This window comes from Chenopodium quinoa, unplaced genomic scaffold (assembly GCF_001683475.1).
Source record: "Chenopodium quinoa cultivar QQ74 unplaced genomic scaffold, ASM168347v1, whole genome shotgun sequence".
NCBI classification, from domain to species: Eukaryota; Viridiplantae; Streptophyta; class Magnoliopsida; order Caryophyllales; family Amaranthaceae; genus Chenopodium; species Chenopodium quinoa.
Genome location: NW_018744239.1, coordinates 6,710,444 through 6,727,548, shown reverse-complemented (window position 1 = coordinate 6,727,548; position 17,105 = coordinate 6,710,444). Strand labels below are relative to the sequence as shown.

The window sequence follows — 17,105 nt, the reverse complement described above, 5'->3', positions numbered from 1 at the left end:
TATTATTATTATTATTATTATTATTATTATTATTATTATAGAACTTTCAATATTGTAATTAATATATCAAAAAAAAATCCCGGTTTTACTCAAAGATTTTTTTCAATTACTATTAATATAAGTACTAAATAATTGTTTTGCTATTATTATAATCTATAAAGTCAATATATTACGATATATTTATTGTCTATAAATAAGTTATGAACAAAAAAAGATATATGTAGTAGATAGAAAAATAATGTAATTTTTTTAAAAAATAATTTTGGATGGAAAAAATAACACCACAAAATGACATGTAATTCTTGTTTTCTGTTTTACAGATTTAGTAAAATATTGATGTAGGGAGTATTTCTCATATACTCTTACTCCATCACCTGCCATGGATAATAAATCGTTAATTTTAAGGACCATATAAAAATAGAATAATAGACAAACCAAATTTGTCCGATCTATTTTATGCTTTAGTTTAGACCTTTACATAACCAAATCAATGAACTACATGTGACATCACTATAATTGTGCCACCTCTCGAAATCATAAAACTGTAAGCTTACGTTTTCTAGCTACTTCTCTCTCCTATCTTCCGATTTCTCTCTCTAAACTTTTCATCTTCTCAGTGAATCCAACAATGGCGATCTTCAAAGTTTCTCGCATTTCCACCAAGCCTTACGATGGCCAGAAACCTGGAACTTCCGGTCTTCGCAAGAAGGTCTTCTTATCATTTCATCTTTGATTTCTTTTTTATTTGTGATTTTGTTTGCTTAATTTTGGAAAAATTAATTTCGATCAAATCCAATGCGTTTTTGTTTTTGGTATGTTTTGCATTGTTCGATCTTATTTGTTGTAAAATCTGATCGAATTCAGATCCATTTGCATCTAAATTATGCTGTGATTTTAGCATTTTTTGATGTTTTAATTAGTGGCATTGTTTCGTGTTAATTGATGATTTATTTGATTATATATCATTTAGAAAGTTGTTAGGACCTGGATTTGACTTTTAAATCATTGTCAAATTAACTTGGATTGATTGACATCATTTGACTGTATGATATGGTGACATTTGATGTCTGTGATTGTGTCATTTCTTATTCAACTAATTATTTCATCTGATTTGTTTATTCAGTCTTCGTTGCATCTCCATTGTAAAGAGATCGGAGATCGCATTCATGTGAACCTCCATTGAAATTCGTAATGGTGGGATCGACTTGTGTTCGGATAGTTGGTGTCCTCTGCTATCGATTTCGAGTTCTGTACTCAAAAAATACCATTTGCTCTTATTGAATCACTATTTCACCTTAAGTATCAATATGCAGAAATATTATGGGGCTTTGTTATGGCTTTGTCATGCGTATGGTTTTGAGTTTTACTTGATTATATGGAGTATCCTATATATCGTGACTAATCTAACAGACACAAAGCAGAAATGTATAGCTTAATAGCACTTCATTCTTTAATGAAGGAATATTATAATGAACGTAAAAGCCTTGAGGTTTGTTGAATTATTATTAACTAGCCTTTTGACTTGTGCGATGCACGGGCCATTGAAAGTAAAATCGTGATAAAAATAATGTTTATGTGAAAAAACGTGTCACTAGATTCATATGAAGAGTCCTGGATATGAACATATTTATATAAAAAAAAGGAATTAAAAAAGGAAGATCAAATGTGGATGAGACAAGGGGCATTAATGGTTTGAGTTTTTATATAACACTAGTATGGAGTATTAAGTTAACAACAATGTTGATAGCTTAAGTTATGGAGCATTGCCTTCATGTCTTTCATTTAACATAAAAGGGGATCTTGTAAAAAAAATTCTGCTCTTGCTATCTCGTCCGAAATAAGTGTCAATATGTGTTGAGCCTTTGTATACATAGTACTTGTTAACGCACTTCATGTTTAGTAAAATGATTAAACTAATACCCTTTGATGATGTGTTGTTGAAAATTAAATAACGTGTCAGAGAATTTGAAAAGGGGTAAAGATTAGGATAAAAATCAAATTTTTGCATGGAATGATTCTGGTTATATATTTTATGAGCAAAATAATTGAAACTAAAACAAAATGACTCATGTTTTTATGTCCCTTGTCTTTTATGCCTGTTTTGATATATTCACATTGGTCTTTTGAACAGATGTAAAACACTTTCTTTAGTGTCTAGACTGCCATTGTATATTTCATCTATAAGAGTTGTGACCTTTCCATTGTTTTATGTGTAAAGAAACCAAGTGCGGTGAAGTTTCTGTAGAAGAAAGTTCTTAGAGTAGTTATTATACCGGGAAAAGAAGTTGAAAGTTCACTCTTATTTGATGCCCTTCTTATTTTTTTATTGCTATCATCCAGGTCAAAGTGTTTGCACAACCTCATTACTTGGAAAATTTTGTCCAGTCCACATTCAATGCCCTCACAGCAGAGAAGATAAAAGGTGGGTTCAATAGTTTCCTTTTATGCTATTTACAATGTGGCTTGATTTTCTATTGTTTGAGTACTTGATTATCTATTCATTAAATTTTTATTATTCTGATGATGCTAAATACTTAGCATTGTTATGGTACTGTCATGTTATGAAAATGTTGCGTAAAATTGAAGATAATAAATTTAGGTAGGTATGGGGGAACTATTTTAACAATATAATAGCATTCCCATATTACCTTGGTATTTGTGAATAGCATTTCCTTACTCAAAATGATAAAAGGTTTTTTTTTTTTTTTTTTTTTCTCTTTCTTTTTTTTTTTTTTTAAAAAAATTAAATTAAATTCCTTGCTTTGTGTTACCCTCCCCAAATTTACACATAGCAATACCTAATGTTGTCTGAACTTATGCTTAGTTTTCTACTGTGGCCCAATTTCATGTGGCTATCAATATCTTTTAGATTTCTATTGTTTTTACTTGCAGTTTGTTGAGATTCAGCTAAGGGTAGGCTAAGAGTGATTAAAGTAATTGCTAACCTTTTAGATTACTGTTCTAGATGAAACAATGTGAAGGCAATGTGATTAAGTTTTGCTAATTACCATATTAAATGTTGAATTAGGTTAAGAAATATTCATTTTAAAATTTACCATCGGTTTGACAACTTTGTTGGGAAGAGAAATGAGTTGAGCAACATAATGACCTATTGCTTTGATACCAACTTCCACAATAAACAACCAAACTTGCTTGTGTAGTTGGTTGGGATTCACCTTGTAACCTTGTTTGTTACAAAGTCGAATCCTCCCATCTTACAAGGTAGGTTGAATCCTTCCAACTTACAGTATTGTGTTAGTTGGTTTAGGCTGTGCTCAGTTCACCTGATGTGCGAGATCTGAATTTTCGCTTGAGCCCTGAACTAGGTACGTAAAACTTCATCTTAAAAGAATCTGTGAAATGAATGACAAATTTTAAAATAAAATAAGAATCCTGACCGGCCATTTTCCAATTAACAACTAAGAAGCTTCTAGTACCTTCAAGAATTTTCAAGAGAGTTCAAAGAACCATACAAGAAAGACAGTACCATGCATGGAGAACATCACCTCATGAGGTGCGATCCAGTGTGTTGTTTCGAAGGTAGAAGGAGGTCTAAGTTTTCTAGAGAATGATATTTAATAGTACTGTTCTCGAGGGAAAGTGGTTGTGGCTTCATAGCACAATTATTTCAAGAGAAAGCATATGTTGCATCAAAAAGGGTAGGATGTTGGACTTTTTTTTATAGCCTTTATGACCCGTTTGGTAACCAACCAGTAAGACGGTAATAAATGTTGGTAATGGGAAGAATTTACGTGTGATTCGGCAAGGATTAAAGGGTGTGCTATACAGTCACCTTTTCATCTTATACTCTTAGGATATTAAAGAGGAGTGATTTACTTTAGATATACAATAGTCTATCATCAAATCTATCAAGAGTTCAAGAGAGTAATTTATGAGCTGATGTACACTAGTGTACAGGCTCTGTTTAACGGAAAACAATATTTTGGGAAAATGATTCTCCATGGAAAATAATTTTAAGGGAAAACACAATTGTAAAAATGGTTTTCTTTTGTTTATTTTCTTACAAGAAAAATTTTTGAGGAAGGGGAAAATTAGGAGTGGAAGGGAAAATAGAAAATGGGAAAATCATTTGCTTGGAAAATGTTTTTCGTCAAAACAAACGGAGCCATAGTGATAGTTGTTTGTCAACAAGGTAGAGTCACAATTTGACTGCTGAATGCTTATGGTGCTTTTTGTATAGTCCGTTGATTCATTGTTTCATGCATGTCAATGCAGGTAAAACACTTGTTGTTTCTGGCGATGGACGCTATTACTCTGAAGAAGCTATCCAGGTTTGCTCGCTAACCATACTATTCTGACTTATCATTTTTTAACGATCTTTTGTCTTCTTCTCTCTTGTCTTGATTTACATGTGGTATCAAATACATATGGAGTAATACATATTGTTTTTGCCAAATTTCTTCATAAATTTAACATAAACTTCAAGCCAGATCGTTTCCCTCTTTTTTCTTCTTCTTCCTTTTTTTTTTTTTTTTTGTTTGTTTTTTTTTTTTTTTTGGTTTTTTGTTTTTTTTTCCTCCTTGTCCTCTTAGGTGCTTAGTTATCTCTTGGAAGGCTTGAATAACCTACTACTGTCACTAATGTTTTAGTCATAACTTCACCTGATAACCATTTCGTTGATCTCTTACTTTGCATGTACCTTGTCCTAGATTTTGAAAAAAAAAATGATAAAAAAACAGAGAATAATTTTTTTTTAGTTACAGGAAGAGCTTATATGATATCCTTTTTCCCTACTTTCCTTATATCCTCGTCTTATACATGATTCCAATTTTTGAGAAAGAGCTAGGATTTTTCTCATTAATTATTTGTTGTTTAAGTCAGGAAATGCTTCCGTTATTTATTTGTTTGGCTTAAGTATTATCTGGTCTTTGATTTCAAGTACTCCTGGACACCCTGCTGCTCAGCCTTGAACTATTTGGTATATATCACCATGTGTTATTACCATTGATCAACTCTTAAAAGTAGAGGGGTCTATGGTAGAGTCAATGTGAGTATGTGACATTACTAAATGCTCTTTCCCTCTCTTTCTACTTGACAGAAATGAGGACTACTTTCTCGGTGACTAGCCATCTGGTCTGTAATATACACAATTAGGTTTTAGACTTAAAAATATTTTCATTGCAAGTAGACTTCATTTTTCTGTAGCAATGGCAAGTACTTTACCCTATATTTGCTGAATAAAAATGTAAATATACCTTAAGTATGTAGAATTTGCTTAAAATCAAACTTTCTATCCTAGTCAATTAGTCAAATTGTAACTATATTGTAGACATTATTCTTGGTGTATACATGGAAAAGAAAACCAGTTCTAGGAAACAATTAACCATTATGAGGATGCAACTACTATAAAATTGTGCATCTTTTTGAAGCTTTCGCTCATTGTTTAGTAAAACTATTTTGTTAACACCAGGCTTCTTGTACACAAGCTTTAACAGAATTTAATTTCGGTCACAGGAAGCCTTCAAATTCTCTTCTGCTCGACCAAAAGAAAATCAAACATATCTTAATAAGATTATTTACTTGGGATTATTTAGCTATATTCCTCATTCAGTAAATTTCCTTGGCCTTTAAGCCTGTTCAAGAAAACTTATTGTAGCCATTATATTTAACAGTGGTGTGTAAAGAAATCAGGAATGAAAGTTTCTTTAGTATTTCTTGCTCTTGCTCATTACCAACTCTCCTCCATCTGTGGTATTCTGGTAAATGATTGATAAAATACTATATGGGGCATTGTACGATTTTCAAAGTATGTTAAGCTGAATCACTTCAGTGTAGGCTTGTTTATGTGGAGCTTAGATGATGTATATGCCTGTCATCTGATTCTTTGTGAATGCCTTGCGTTTTTATTTTTGGAAACAGAGTTTTTGTAACTTAAAATATCTTTGTTTGATGTTGCTTCTTCTTGCTGGGAAAAATTACAGATTATTATAAAGATGTCAGCTGCAAATGGAGTTAAACGTGTTTGGGTTGGTCAAAACACACTGCTTTCAACACCTGCTGTGTCAGCTGTGATACGTGAAAGAGTTGGGAAAGATGTAAGTTTGACATATTTGCAGGTTGTCTGAGTTCTTCGGAACAGTTATGTTATGTTAATACTTGGGATTTCTATTGTAGGGATCTAAGGCATCCGGGGCATTCATATTGACTGCCAGTCATAATCCTGGAGGTCCTACTGAGGTTTGTCTTGTCCTACAGCTGTAGCATAGCTCATTGTTGGTGCATTTAGGAATCTAGAATTGTGAATATTTATTGTTGTTTGATTCCATATATGCAGGACTTTGGGATAAAGTACAACATGGAAAATGGAGGACCGGCTCCAGAAGGAGTTACTGACAAGATTTATGAGAATACAACTACCATAAAGGAGTACTTGACTGCTGAAGATTTGCCTGATGTATTGTTTTCAACTTTTTGTTCATGACAAGTATTGTTTGAATGGCCCGTTGTTAGGTGGATTTAAATGACAGAATGGTAATGGATTTCTATGTAGTTTTGTAAAGAAAGCCGCTTGTCAACGTCCATGGCATTGAAACTTCACCCCCATACATGTCTTTTCTTGTATAAATTTCCACTATCATTCAACAATGGGTAATTTTGAAAGTTTATGAATAAAAATAGATGTTTAGGGCTGGACAAGCACTGCCATGTACATTGGCTTGGGACTATCCTTACAAAATTCCATATCTATTACCATTACTGTCTTTTATTTTTATTATTATTTTATTTTTTTTAAACTGCCAACCAACAATACATTAGTTTAATAGCTTGCTATATTAGCATAGATCAAATTGTTTCCTATTCTTTCCAGGTTGATATCTCTAAAATAGGCACAACTAGCTTCTCAGGGCCTGATGGTGAATTTGAGGTTGAAGTCTTTGATTCAACTGATACCTATGTGAAGTTGATGAAGTAAGTCTAAAGCTGGCTTTCACAATCTGCATGTGCCTTCTATGATTTTCATTTTGTTTGCTCTTGTTATCAATTGGTTTTCAATGGATTCAATTGGCACAACAGGAAATGGGTCTCATAATTTTAATTTTCTGTAAAATGCTTCCTCAGCTTTCTTTTACTTGCAACATAGCCTCAAGGCACACACTTTTAGGAGGTAATTAGAGAAGGTAGTTGAACGACTTTATCAATATAATATTTAAAACATAGAATTGGGAAAGGTTAGGTACTATGTGTAAAAAAAATATTTTGATTAATTTGTCTCTTTACATTATTTAATCTCTTCCTCAAAGAATGTGCCATGAGGCTATGTTGCAAGTCATGAAACTCTTGCAAGTAAAAGAAAACGGGACGAAATATCTTTTAAAATCAGCTATATGAACTTGCTTGTATAACTGTTGTCTTTTATGTATAACACTATGTTTGGATGACAGTAGTGGAGCGAAAGGGAGGGGAAGGGAAAAGAGAGGTAAGGAGAGGGAGAGAGTGACCTTCCATTTTCCTTCCAAATCTCTCCAACAGTGGATGGATTTTGTTTATTAAAAGAGGAAGGAAAATGGACCCCTACATTTCCTTTCCTATCATTTGTCCTATGTCTTTTTCAAACAAGGAATATATCCCTGATTTTTTCTCCATCCCTTTCCCGCCAAATATCTTTATCCAAACATAGTATTAATGAATTTTAGGACTTAAATTTCTTTGCTTCAATTCACTTATGGTGAACACTTTTGGAGTTACAGACAGTATGTCTGTTCTATCTAGGCATTAGGGAGCTATTACAAGGTGCTTTAAGCTTCTAAATGCTGTCTGAGAACAGTTCTATGCCCTGCCTTTAATATGCCAAATATTTTTCTAGGTGAGGGCCTTATCCTTGGCTTAGGTGAATGATTGATGAAGTGTTGAAGGTTAAAAGGTTGGTTTCCAACACATTGAGTGGAATTCTGGGGGTGTGAGAGTAAAAATTGTCCACTTTATTTAAGATACATTGTAATTTCAGGCCCCAAAGCTAATTGTCCCAGTTAAAGTTATGCTTTAAAAAAAAATATATATTGACATAGGAGCTACAATTTATTGAAAGGAGGTCTGCATGCTTAGGCTTTTGGTTTGCGGCTGATGCAACTTTCTCCAATCATAGCCCTGCATAATTTGTGTTAGACTTGGGGAAACATACTTCTGAATGATAATTGGATGGCCTATCTGCTATCAAGAGCTTTCTGCATTTTGTAGTATCTGTGGTTTATTCTAAATTATCCTGGTCCGTTGTTTAGGCCTCAGGGTGAATTAATGCTTCAGATCTTCAGCTAAATAAATACTAAATTAAATTCTAAAATAAATTACTTCTATATTACTATGGTTTTTTTTTTTTAATTTTTTTTTTATTGTAAAGAAAACTCTTCTTGTGTTTGAATATTCTATCAGCTGTAGGGTTAGTTTAAAACTTTTTTCTCTTTAATATATTATATTACTTCCTCCAATCTAAAATTTTTGCAACATGGGGAGTGCACGACTTTATAGAAATTGGGTAAAAGGTGAGAAAGAACTACAGAATCCATGTGAACTACCTTAAAAAATGTAAGTAGTCTATAAACTTGGGAGTTTACAATAAAATTATGTTGGAATTTATAGTGTGATAGGAAACATTGGATATCCCAAATGCAAATGTTGCAATATTTGTGAAACTTCCTTGAAGGGTAAACAGTGCAATATGTATGGAACGGGTATGAAAAGGGGGAAGAATTAATTTTCAATTTTTTATTTTTAAATTGGCTGTCTTATATGAAGTTAGGCTCTAATGTCTTTGACATCAACTTGGATAATGACATATAATTGTTGTGTTGCATGAGCAGGTCAATATTTGATTTCGAAGCTATCAAAAAGCTGCTCGCATGTCCAAAATTCACATTCTGGTAAGAGTACTTAGATCAATGTCAAAGCACTTATGTTGTAAACTTTTGCTACATCTGTGCTAATATTTTTATGTTGGGATTCCCCCTGCCTAATTTCTAGCTATGATGCTCTTCATGGAGTTGCTGGTGTTTATGCTAAGCGTATATTTGTTGAAGAGCTTGATGCAAATGAGAGTTCACTGTTGAACTGTACACCAAAGGTCAAATGGTTTTTGTGATATTTGTCTTCATTGAACTATTGTATCTACATTTAAGTAGATTATATAACTTACACTCTTTCATCCTTATAGAAAGATTTTGGTGGAGGGCATCCTGATCCCAATTTGACTTATGCAAAGGAATTAGTCCAACGTATGGGTTTGGGTAAAACAAACACAGAAGGTGAACTACCTGAATTTGGTGCTGCTGCTGATGGTGATGCTGATCGTAATATGATACTGGGTAAAAGGTAGACACTACATCTAAGAGTGAGCATATATCTTGTGAGGAACTTCTATATCTAACTTAACTTTTTTCCTAGGTTTTTTGTGACGCCCTCGGATTCTGTTGCCATTATTGCTGCTAATGCTGTAGAAGCAATCCCATACTTCTCTGGTGGTCTGAAGGGAGTTGCTAGGTATGCTTAAGGGTGTCTAGTTCTGCTTTATCTTGTATTCATACAGTTTGTTCTTGACTTCTTGCATCTTGCTCCAGCCTTTAGGGTTCTGTGAATTTGGCCCCCTTGGTTAGAATCATTACAATCTTGTATTTGTGTGTACCCACCTCTCTCTTTCCATATAAGATGGTATTTAGTTTTTTTAACACGGTAAAATCACTCACTTTTATTAGTGATGCAACAAATTTAGCAACACTGATTTTACCGTGCTTAATTATACTGAATACCTTTTCTCTCCTCTCCCATCTTCTAAGGGTGATGACAACATGACATTATTAATTGTTGGTATGTTGTAAATTTTTTTATTTTTTTATTTTTTTGGTTGTACAATGATCTCTTCCTTTCTTTCGGACCATTATGTTTGTTAAAGTTTAGTTGCATTGACTTTTCAGGAGCATGCCTACTTCTGCTGCACTGGATGTTGTTGCAAAAGCTCTTAGTTTAAAGTTCTTTGAGGTGACTATAGCTCTTTATCTTTATTTCTATAACTGATTTCTGTAGCTGTTTTCTTCTTTTTCTTTCTTCAACTTTATAAAATTTATAGGCTCTTCAATCTCTAAAGTAAATAGTGAGCATTGTATTTCCTTTAGAAGGCTTTAATGGTAATTTACTAAATTCCAGGTGCCCACAGGCTGGAAATTTTTTGGTAATTTGATGGATGCTGGACTTTGTTCAGTATGTGGTGAAGAGAGTTTTGGAACTGGTATGCTTTTATCTTCTGCAGTCCTTGTTCATATGTGATTTCTAATGCATTCATAAGGTTTCAGAATGATTTTTTTGAGCTTCCTGAATAGGCTCTGATCATGTACGTGAGAAGGATGGAATCTGGGCTGTTTTGGCATGGCTATCTATTCTTGCCCTAAAGAACAAGGATAAACTCAATGGAGAAAACCTTGTGACGGTTGAAGACATTGTTCGTCAGCATTGGGCTACCTATGGTCGGCACTATTACACTAGATATGATTATGAGGTACTTCCTCTATTCCCAATTGTTTGGTGGTTTGACCTCTGCTTACTTTTCTCATTTTATATAATTTTCCACTTAAATGTCAAAACACTATCTTGTCTTCTAAAATATCCCTGTTTGTGTAGGTACTAGGTATGAAATAAATACCATTTTAAATGACTTACATAAATTTGAACTTGCAGTGATAATATGATTGGAGGGAGTATTATTTATACATCGTATGAGCTTAGAATTACCAACTTGTTTATCATTTTGATATCAATTGATTTACAGAAATTTGTTTCCTTAGAATGTTGATGCAGGTGGTGCAAAAGAACTTATGGCACATTTGGTTAATCTGCAATCTGATCTCTCTGAAGTTAACAAGTAAGCCAGTGTTTGCTTTCTTTTAGTTCATGTCATTGTATAGTTCATTGGCTTTCATTGGATTTATAAGAGTTACTATTTTGATCTTGCTGGATGCACTATTGATCTATGAATCAAAGGTCACTTTGAGACAACTGCCATAACTATCTAATGAAAGTACCAAATTCCTTACAATTGTCTGTTGGATTTGACCATGGGGAGAAGATGGTAATGGGGCTCTATACATTCATTTGAATACATGGAAATTATTAATATGGAATGCAGTATTGTATCTGATTGTTAAGTCATCAATCAATGGAGATAAGGAAACCACAAGTAGGGTAAAATAGGAGCCAAAGGTTATCTGCTTCAGTCCCTTGGACCGCTGAAAGTTATTTGCTTTTAATTAGCTTTAGCATTTTTTTTTAATTATTTTTTTTTTATTTAATTTTTTTTTTGTAGGTGATTAGTACTTTGTACTCCAGCAGCAAGTATTAATTTAGCGATTATCTCCTTTGCTTTCCTAAGCTCTACTTACTTTCCTTTTACCACAGTTTTTACGAGTTCTACTCATCTTGGCTTTTTCATTATTTGGCCATTATCAAAGTATATACATTTTTTTTTTCTCTTTTACCCTCTAACACACCTCACAACATGGAACCCAATATACCTTTCTTCCCCTAAAGTACCCATAAAGACACATACCTGAGTAGAACTTAAGACAATGGAGAGAGTATTTCACAACTTATTTAATTGAGTTTCCAGTAAATATACAAAGAAGTATATCAAATGCACTTCACTTTATTTGTGGCTTTATTATCCCTTGGCTTGCTTTTCATATTAAACTGATTGACCCATGCATAATCTAACCATAGGTTTTACCAGGATTTTTATTTGCGTTCAAGTGTATTCATTTCTGGATATATGCTTAGTTCATAACTCAACTTTTTGAAGATAGGATATTTTTGTTGGTTGTGATATGGATTATGTATATATGATACTGTGATAATTGATGATGATGTAGTTTACTGGATGGGCAATCAAGTGAAAGGTGATAATTTTGTCCTATTCTTGACTGTTTCGTATGCCTATGTTGTAAAATAGTACAGCGTATGAACATGGATGGGGAAAAGACCAGAAGTATGCTTTGGTAGGCAGGTTGGCTGTTTGGTAGCATAAATTGAATAAGTGACTTGGGCCTCTTAGTATCAATAACAAAACAAAATTCTACTCTTAGCTATGTTGGTTGGTTCTTATTTGATTTTTTGAATATCCCGCAGTTTGTTTGAATCTGATTAAGTTGTATGGTTCCTTTTTTTTTTTAAAACACAATGTATCTGACAGCTAATTAGTTTGGCACCTTTTAAGAATGAACACTTACCAAGTTACATGATGAATTTAAACTTAATATTCTCAAAAAGTTGGAACTGCTGTTGAAATGTTGTGCATCACCTCTATGATTATTGATTTTCAAGGTCTGGTTATGTTATCTGAATTCTGAAGCTTCTTTAATTCTTGCTCTGACCAGGATTGTGAAGGGAGTTAATTCCACTGTAGCCAACGTGAAGGATGCTGATGAGTTTGAATACACTGATCCTGTTGATGGTTCAGTTTCAAAGCACCAGGGTATTCGCTACCTGTTTGAAGATGGCTCACGATTGGTAAAGAGCTTTTTATTTATATATTTATTAAATTTAACGGTTTCTGTCTGCTCTCTCCAAAGTCTGATGCCTTGCTTTGGTTTTTAATGTGACCATTATTAATTCAGGTATTCCGCCTCTCTGGAACTGGCTCTGAAGGAGCCACAGTTCGTGTGTACATTGAGCAATATGTAAACGACTCCTCAAAAATCAGCAGAGATTCACAGGAAGCACTTAAACCCCTTGTGAGATTGCTTAACTTTTTACTCTGTATGTAAACTTTGGCCATTACTTTTTCCCCTTTTTTGTTATTCTTAGCGTACTATGCACTCTATTGCAGGTTGATGTTGCTCTCAAGCTTTCTAAGATGCAAGAATTCACTGGGAGGTCAGAGCCAACTGTTATTACATAAGCGGAAGTGTTTCAACTGGATGTCACATCCCTTGCAATTTGAGTCCTCTCTAGTCTTCATAAGAGGCAATATTAATTTTGTACTACCATATTTTCTGGCTCAAATTCAGCTTTTATGGTTGAGGATATTTTTGTAAGAAAGGAGGATCGCTGTTGAACTTGAGCTCAGAGTTGGCAACAGGCAACTCCAGTAGAGATGAATCCTCTCGTGCTTGAGCTGAGCTCATGGCCAATCACTCTGAATAAATGTTACTACTTTATAGAAAAACCTATTATTTTTTTCCTATCCTGGTTCGAGATATTAAATTTTTTTTCTGGCTTTTGGACCATGAGTAGTTTTAACCTGTGCAGAAATTGCTAAATTTAGTCAAGAAATTCACTAGATGCCCATGACCATGGAGATGCCTCTGAGAATGGAATTTTTTTAGCATAAAATCCTTTCGAACCATAGAAGTCCCACAGATAGAAAGATAAAAAATTCTCAACTCACAAGATTGGGAGCGGGTTCTTCGATGAGGAAGATCAGAACAGAGGGATCAAAAATGATTTCCTCACTAAATAGAGCCATAATTGCAGTATACTATTTGTCTATTTGGGATTGTTTCATTGTTTGCCCTGGGATGGAGTGACATTCTTTTGTCATGAAAACATATCTTGAACGATTCGTTAACGAAAATCCCACCCCACATCGCTACTAGTGGAGATTGATCCCATAAATTTATCTTATGATTGTGACCGATACCCCACATTGCCACTAGTGGGGATTGATCTCATAAACTTGTGATTGTGACCTTTAAGTATTACTCGTCTTCTTCTAGGTTCTTACTATTGGTGTTGTATTATTTTTGACTGTTTAACATTGTCAAAACTTTTAACTGTCGATGGAAGCAGTTATACCAAGGCCCACAACACTAAAGTGACAAAGCGAGTGCATGATGATGCCGAGATTAATGGACTCTTTCTCGAGATTACATGCACCCTTTAAAGTTCATTTTACCATTACAAAGTCAAACAGGTGACCAAGTAGCAATATGCGAGGTAATGAACTGGTGATTAAAAATGTCAACAAACTCAACATGATCTTTTGAGCTAAATCAAAGTGTATATATTCATACTAATCAAATTTTCACCAAAACATACTAATTTAATATTTTAGATTGTGATGAATATCAACTTTGACTTCTTAATGTATGTACACATATGTTAATATATAAATAGTTGTTGTAATTGTTGAGGTAGCCTCAATATCTTTTAAACGTCATTTTTTTAGAAAAAAAAAAAAAACTCCCTTATTTAGGCCTTGTTTAGTTCAACTTATTTTACATATTTCAGAAAAAATAAGTTCAAATCAGATCAGAAAAAATAAGTTCAGATTAGATCAGAAAAAATAAGTTCAGATCAGATCAGATTAGAAAAAACAAGTTTAGATCATATCATCGTTTTATGTGCGTTTTTTTATCGTTATATACATTTAATTACATAATAAAAAAAATTATAAAAATTACATATTAATAAAATACACATAAATACGAATCTAACAAGACACCACTTGACATATTTCTTCTTTATAGATTATCATACACATAAGGTCAAAGTTTAGTCAAATCAGACCAGACCAGACCAGATCAAATTAGATTAGATAAGCAAGAATAAGGGAACTAAACAAGCCTTTAGTGGCCTATATGTTATTTTTTTTAAACATTAACCGTTTCTAATTTTTATGAATATACAATCAATGATATTAATAGTTAAACTCAGGGCCGTCTTGAACTTTAATTTTTGGGGGCCCTGTGCTATTTTAAAATAATAAAGTCCTATATATATATATATTTATTTATTTATTTATTTATTTTCTCTCCATTTCATAATAATTGACACGTTCAAACTTAACACACATGTTAATATGTGAGTTTAACCATTAGTCCATTTATATATAATTAACCATTAATAGTTTTTTTTTAGAGAAAACTATGGTATTAAAAAAAAACCAAAGGGTAAAACAAAAAGAACAAAATTAAACCAAAGCAAAAAAAAAAAAAAAAAAAGCAGATTAAAAAAATGAGATATTTGAAACACCAAAGGGTAAAACAAATAAAACAAAATTAAACCAAAGAAAAAAAAAAAAAACTAGTTAAGATGTGTCGGAGCAGTCGATCACAGCACCACCGAGCAAAGGCTCTTCTTCGACGAATTGTAATAAAAACCAACTCAGCCACTTTGTTATATGCTTTAATTATTCACTGTGTATTAATTTTATACTTAACTGTCGTTTAAGATTATGGGGCCCCAAATAGCATGAGGTCCTATGCCGTTGGGTTGTTTGCACAGCCCAATAGCCGACCCTGGTTAAACTTGTGTTAGTTGTGTATTAACAACCGTGTTGTGTCAAAATATTGCAAGTAATATGGATTAAAAGTAGTAGATACTAGATATGGACATTGGACAATGACCGTGTTTCAGCCTTGAAATCATAATGATGACGTTGGGTAACGAGCCTTGTTGTCCAAACATTACAAGCAGAGGTGTCAAATCGGGTACCCAAATAGAGTTTGGGTTGACCCACAACTGGTTGGGATGTTTGGGTCGAGTAATGATGGGTCATTTAAATCTAACAAACCAAATTAAATCGGGTTGAGCTTAATCAGATTCGGGTTAAAGTTGAGTTCAAGCATGGTTGGATACAAATCGAACTTGGGTCAAGTCAAATTCGGGTCGAGTCATATCGAGTTAAGATGAACTCGGATTCATATTTTATCGGGTTTATTTGGGTCAGAATGGATTTATTTAACTTTGGATCGGGTCATTTCGAATTTGATTAGATCTCGATTCAAATCAATTCAGTTCCGGTTAAAATTTGAATATGGTTACTTCGATTATTAGCTCATTCTGAGTTAAATTTACTTTAGCTAGGTTCGGTTTTGAGTCGACTTATTTGAATTCGGGTCAATTTCAGTTCAAGTCGTTTTAGCTATATTAAAATACATGTCATGTCATTTTTGTTATTGGAGATTTTCATTCATATATAATCTGTTGGGTTTCATTTAATTAAGTTTTGTATTGGCTTATTAGAATTGTTATAAGATTGACAACTCAAGTTATTACAGAAAATGACTATTTATCACCTTGATCGGGTGATTCTCACATCATTGTAAAATGTCTTTTTCCTTACCGTTTTGCGTTTATTATTGTCTTTGCGGCTATTTATCATTATCAATCCTTGATTATTAGAAGTATTAAGATTGTTTATTGTATATTATCATCTAAATCGTGATTAAGAATACAAGATTTTCAAATTTTAGTAATGTTTGAATTTTGTTATTGTTAATGAAGTTATACCCCTCCATTTCGTAATAATCGCAACACATTTATTATATGTTGGTTTCATACTAATTCTAACACCTTATTTAGTAAGGCCACATTACTAAGGGTCAATAGTGAATAAATGTTACTTGAGTTTGACGTATAACTAAAATAAGTTTTAATAAAGCTTATCCGAATTTAAATAAGTACAACTAAAATAAGCTATAACACGGTCTAATAAGTTAAAGTATGTTATTGAGAATTTAGATCTCTTAAGGGATGATTGTAAGTGCCGAGTGACTATTATTATTTAATGAAATCACCCCTCCCTATTCCATTCAAAAAAAAAAAAAAAGGTTAAAGTATGTTCAAATAAGGATTTGTTCAATTCACCTTATTTTCTCTTATTTCAAGACTATAAGTTCAGATAATATCATATAATTTTAGATAAATTTATTCAAATTCAAATTAGTTCAAATAAATTCAGATACATTTTGAAAAGTTCAGATAATATTTGAAATATTCAGATTAGTTCAGATAATTAATGATAAATTAATATAAGTTCAGATAATTTTAAATAAATTCGGATAAGTACAGATAAATTAATATAAGTTCAGATTATTTCAGATTATTCAGATATTTTCTTAAAAATTCAAATAAGTTTAGATAACTTCAAATAAATTCAGATAGGTTCAGATTGATACGAGTTTAGATAAATTCAAATATGTTTATATAAAATTAGATAAATTTAGAGTTGTTTATATAAATTCAGATAAGTTCAATTAAGTTGAAATAGATTCAGATTCGTCAAAATTAGGTGAATATAACAAACCTAATCACATTAAAATATATATATATATATTATATATATATATATATTATAAATTTCATATTTTATACATTCTAGGAAC

At 32.6% G+C, this 17,105-nt stretch overlaps 1 protein-coding gene across 2 annotated transcripts; it reads left to right on the top strand.

Annotated features, from left to right (window-relative positions):
- The first annotated feature begins 427 nt into the window (after positions 1–427).
- On the top strand, positions 428–13,180 carry LOC110694404 (phosphoglucomutase, cytoplasmic). 2 transcript variants are annotated; one of them, XM_021871576.1, is made up of 19 exons: positions 428–544; positions 618–709; positions 2,341–2,422; positions 4,237–4,292; positions 5,943–6,056; positions 6,136–6,198; positions 6,296–6,415; positions 6,830–6,930; positions 8,817–8,876; positions 8,977–9,076; positions 9,167–9,324; positions 9,397–9,492; positions 9,924–9,987; positions 10,153–10,234; positions 10,326–10,501; positions 10,788–10,864; positions 12,372–12,504; positions 12,612–12,728; positions 12,824–13,180. In XM_021871576.1, exons 2-19 carry the CDS (start codon positions 629–631, stop codon positions 12,893–12,895), a joined length of 1,752 nt encoding a protein of 583 aa, XP_021727268.1. In that variant the 5' UTR covers positions 428–544; positions 618–628; the 3' UTR covers positions 12,896–13,180. The 2 variants fall into 2 exon arrangements, with proteins under 2 accessions (XP_021727268.1, XP_021727267.1); XM_021871575.1 differs by lacking the exon at positions 428–544 and having other exon boundaries at positions 551–709.
- The last annotated feature ends 3,925 nt before the right edge of the window (positions 13,181–17,105 follow it).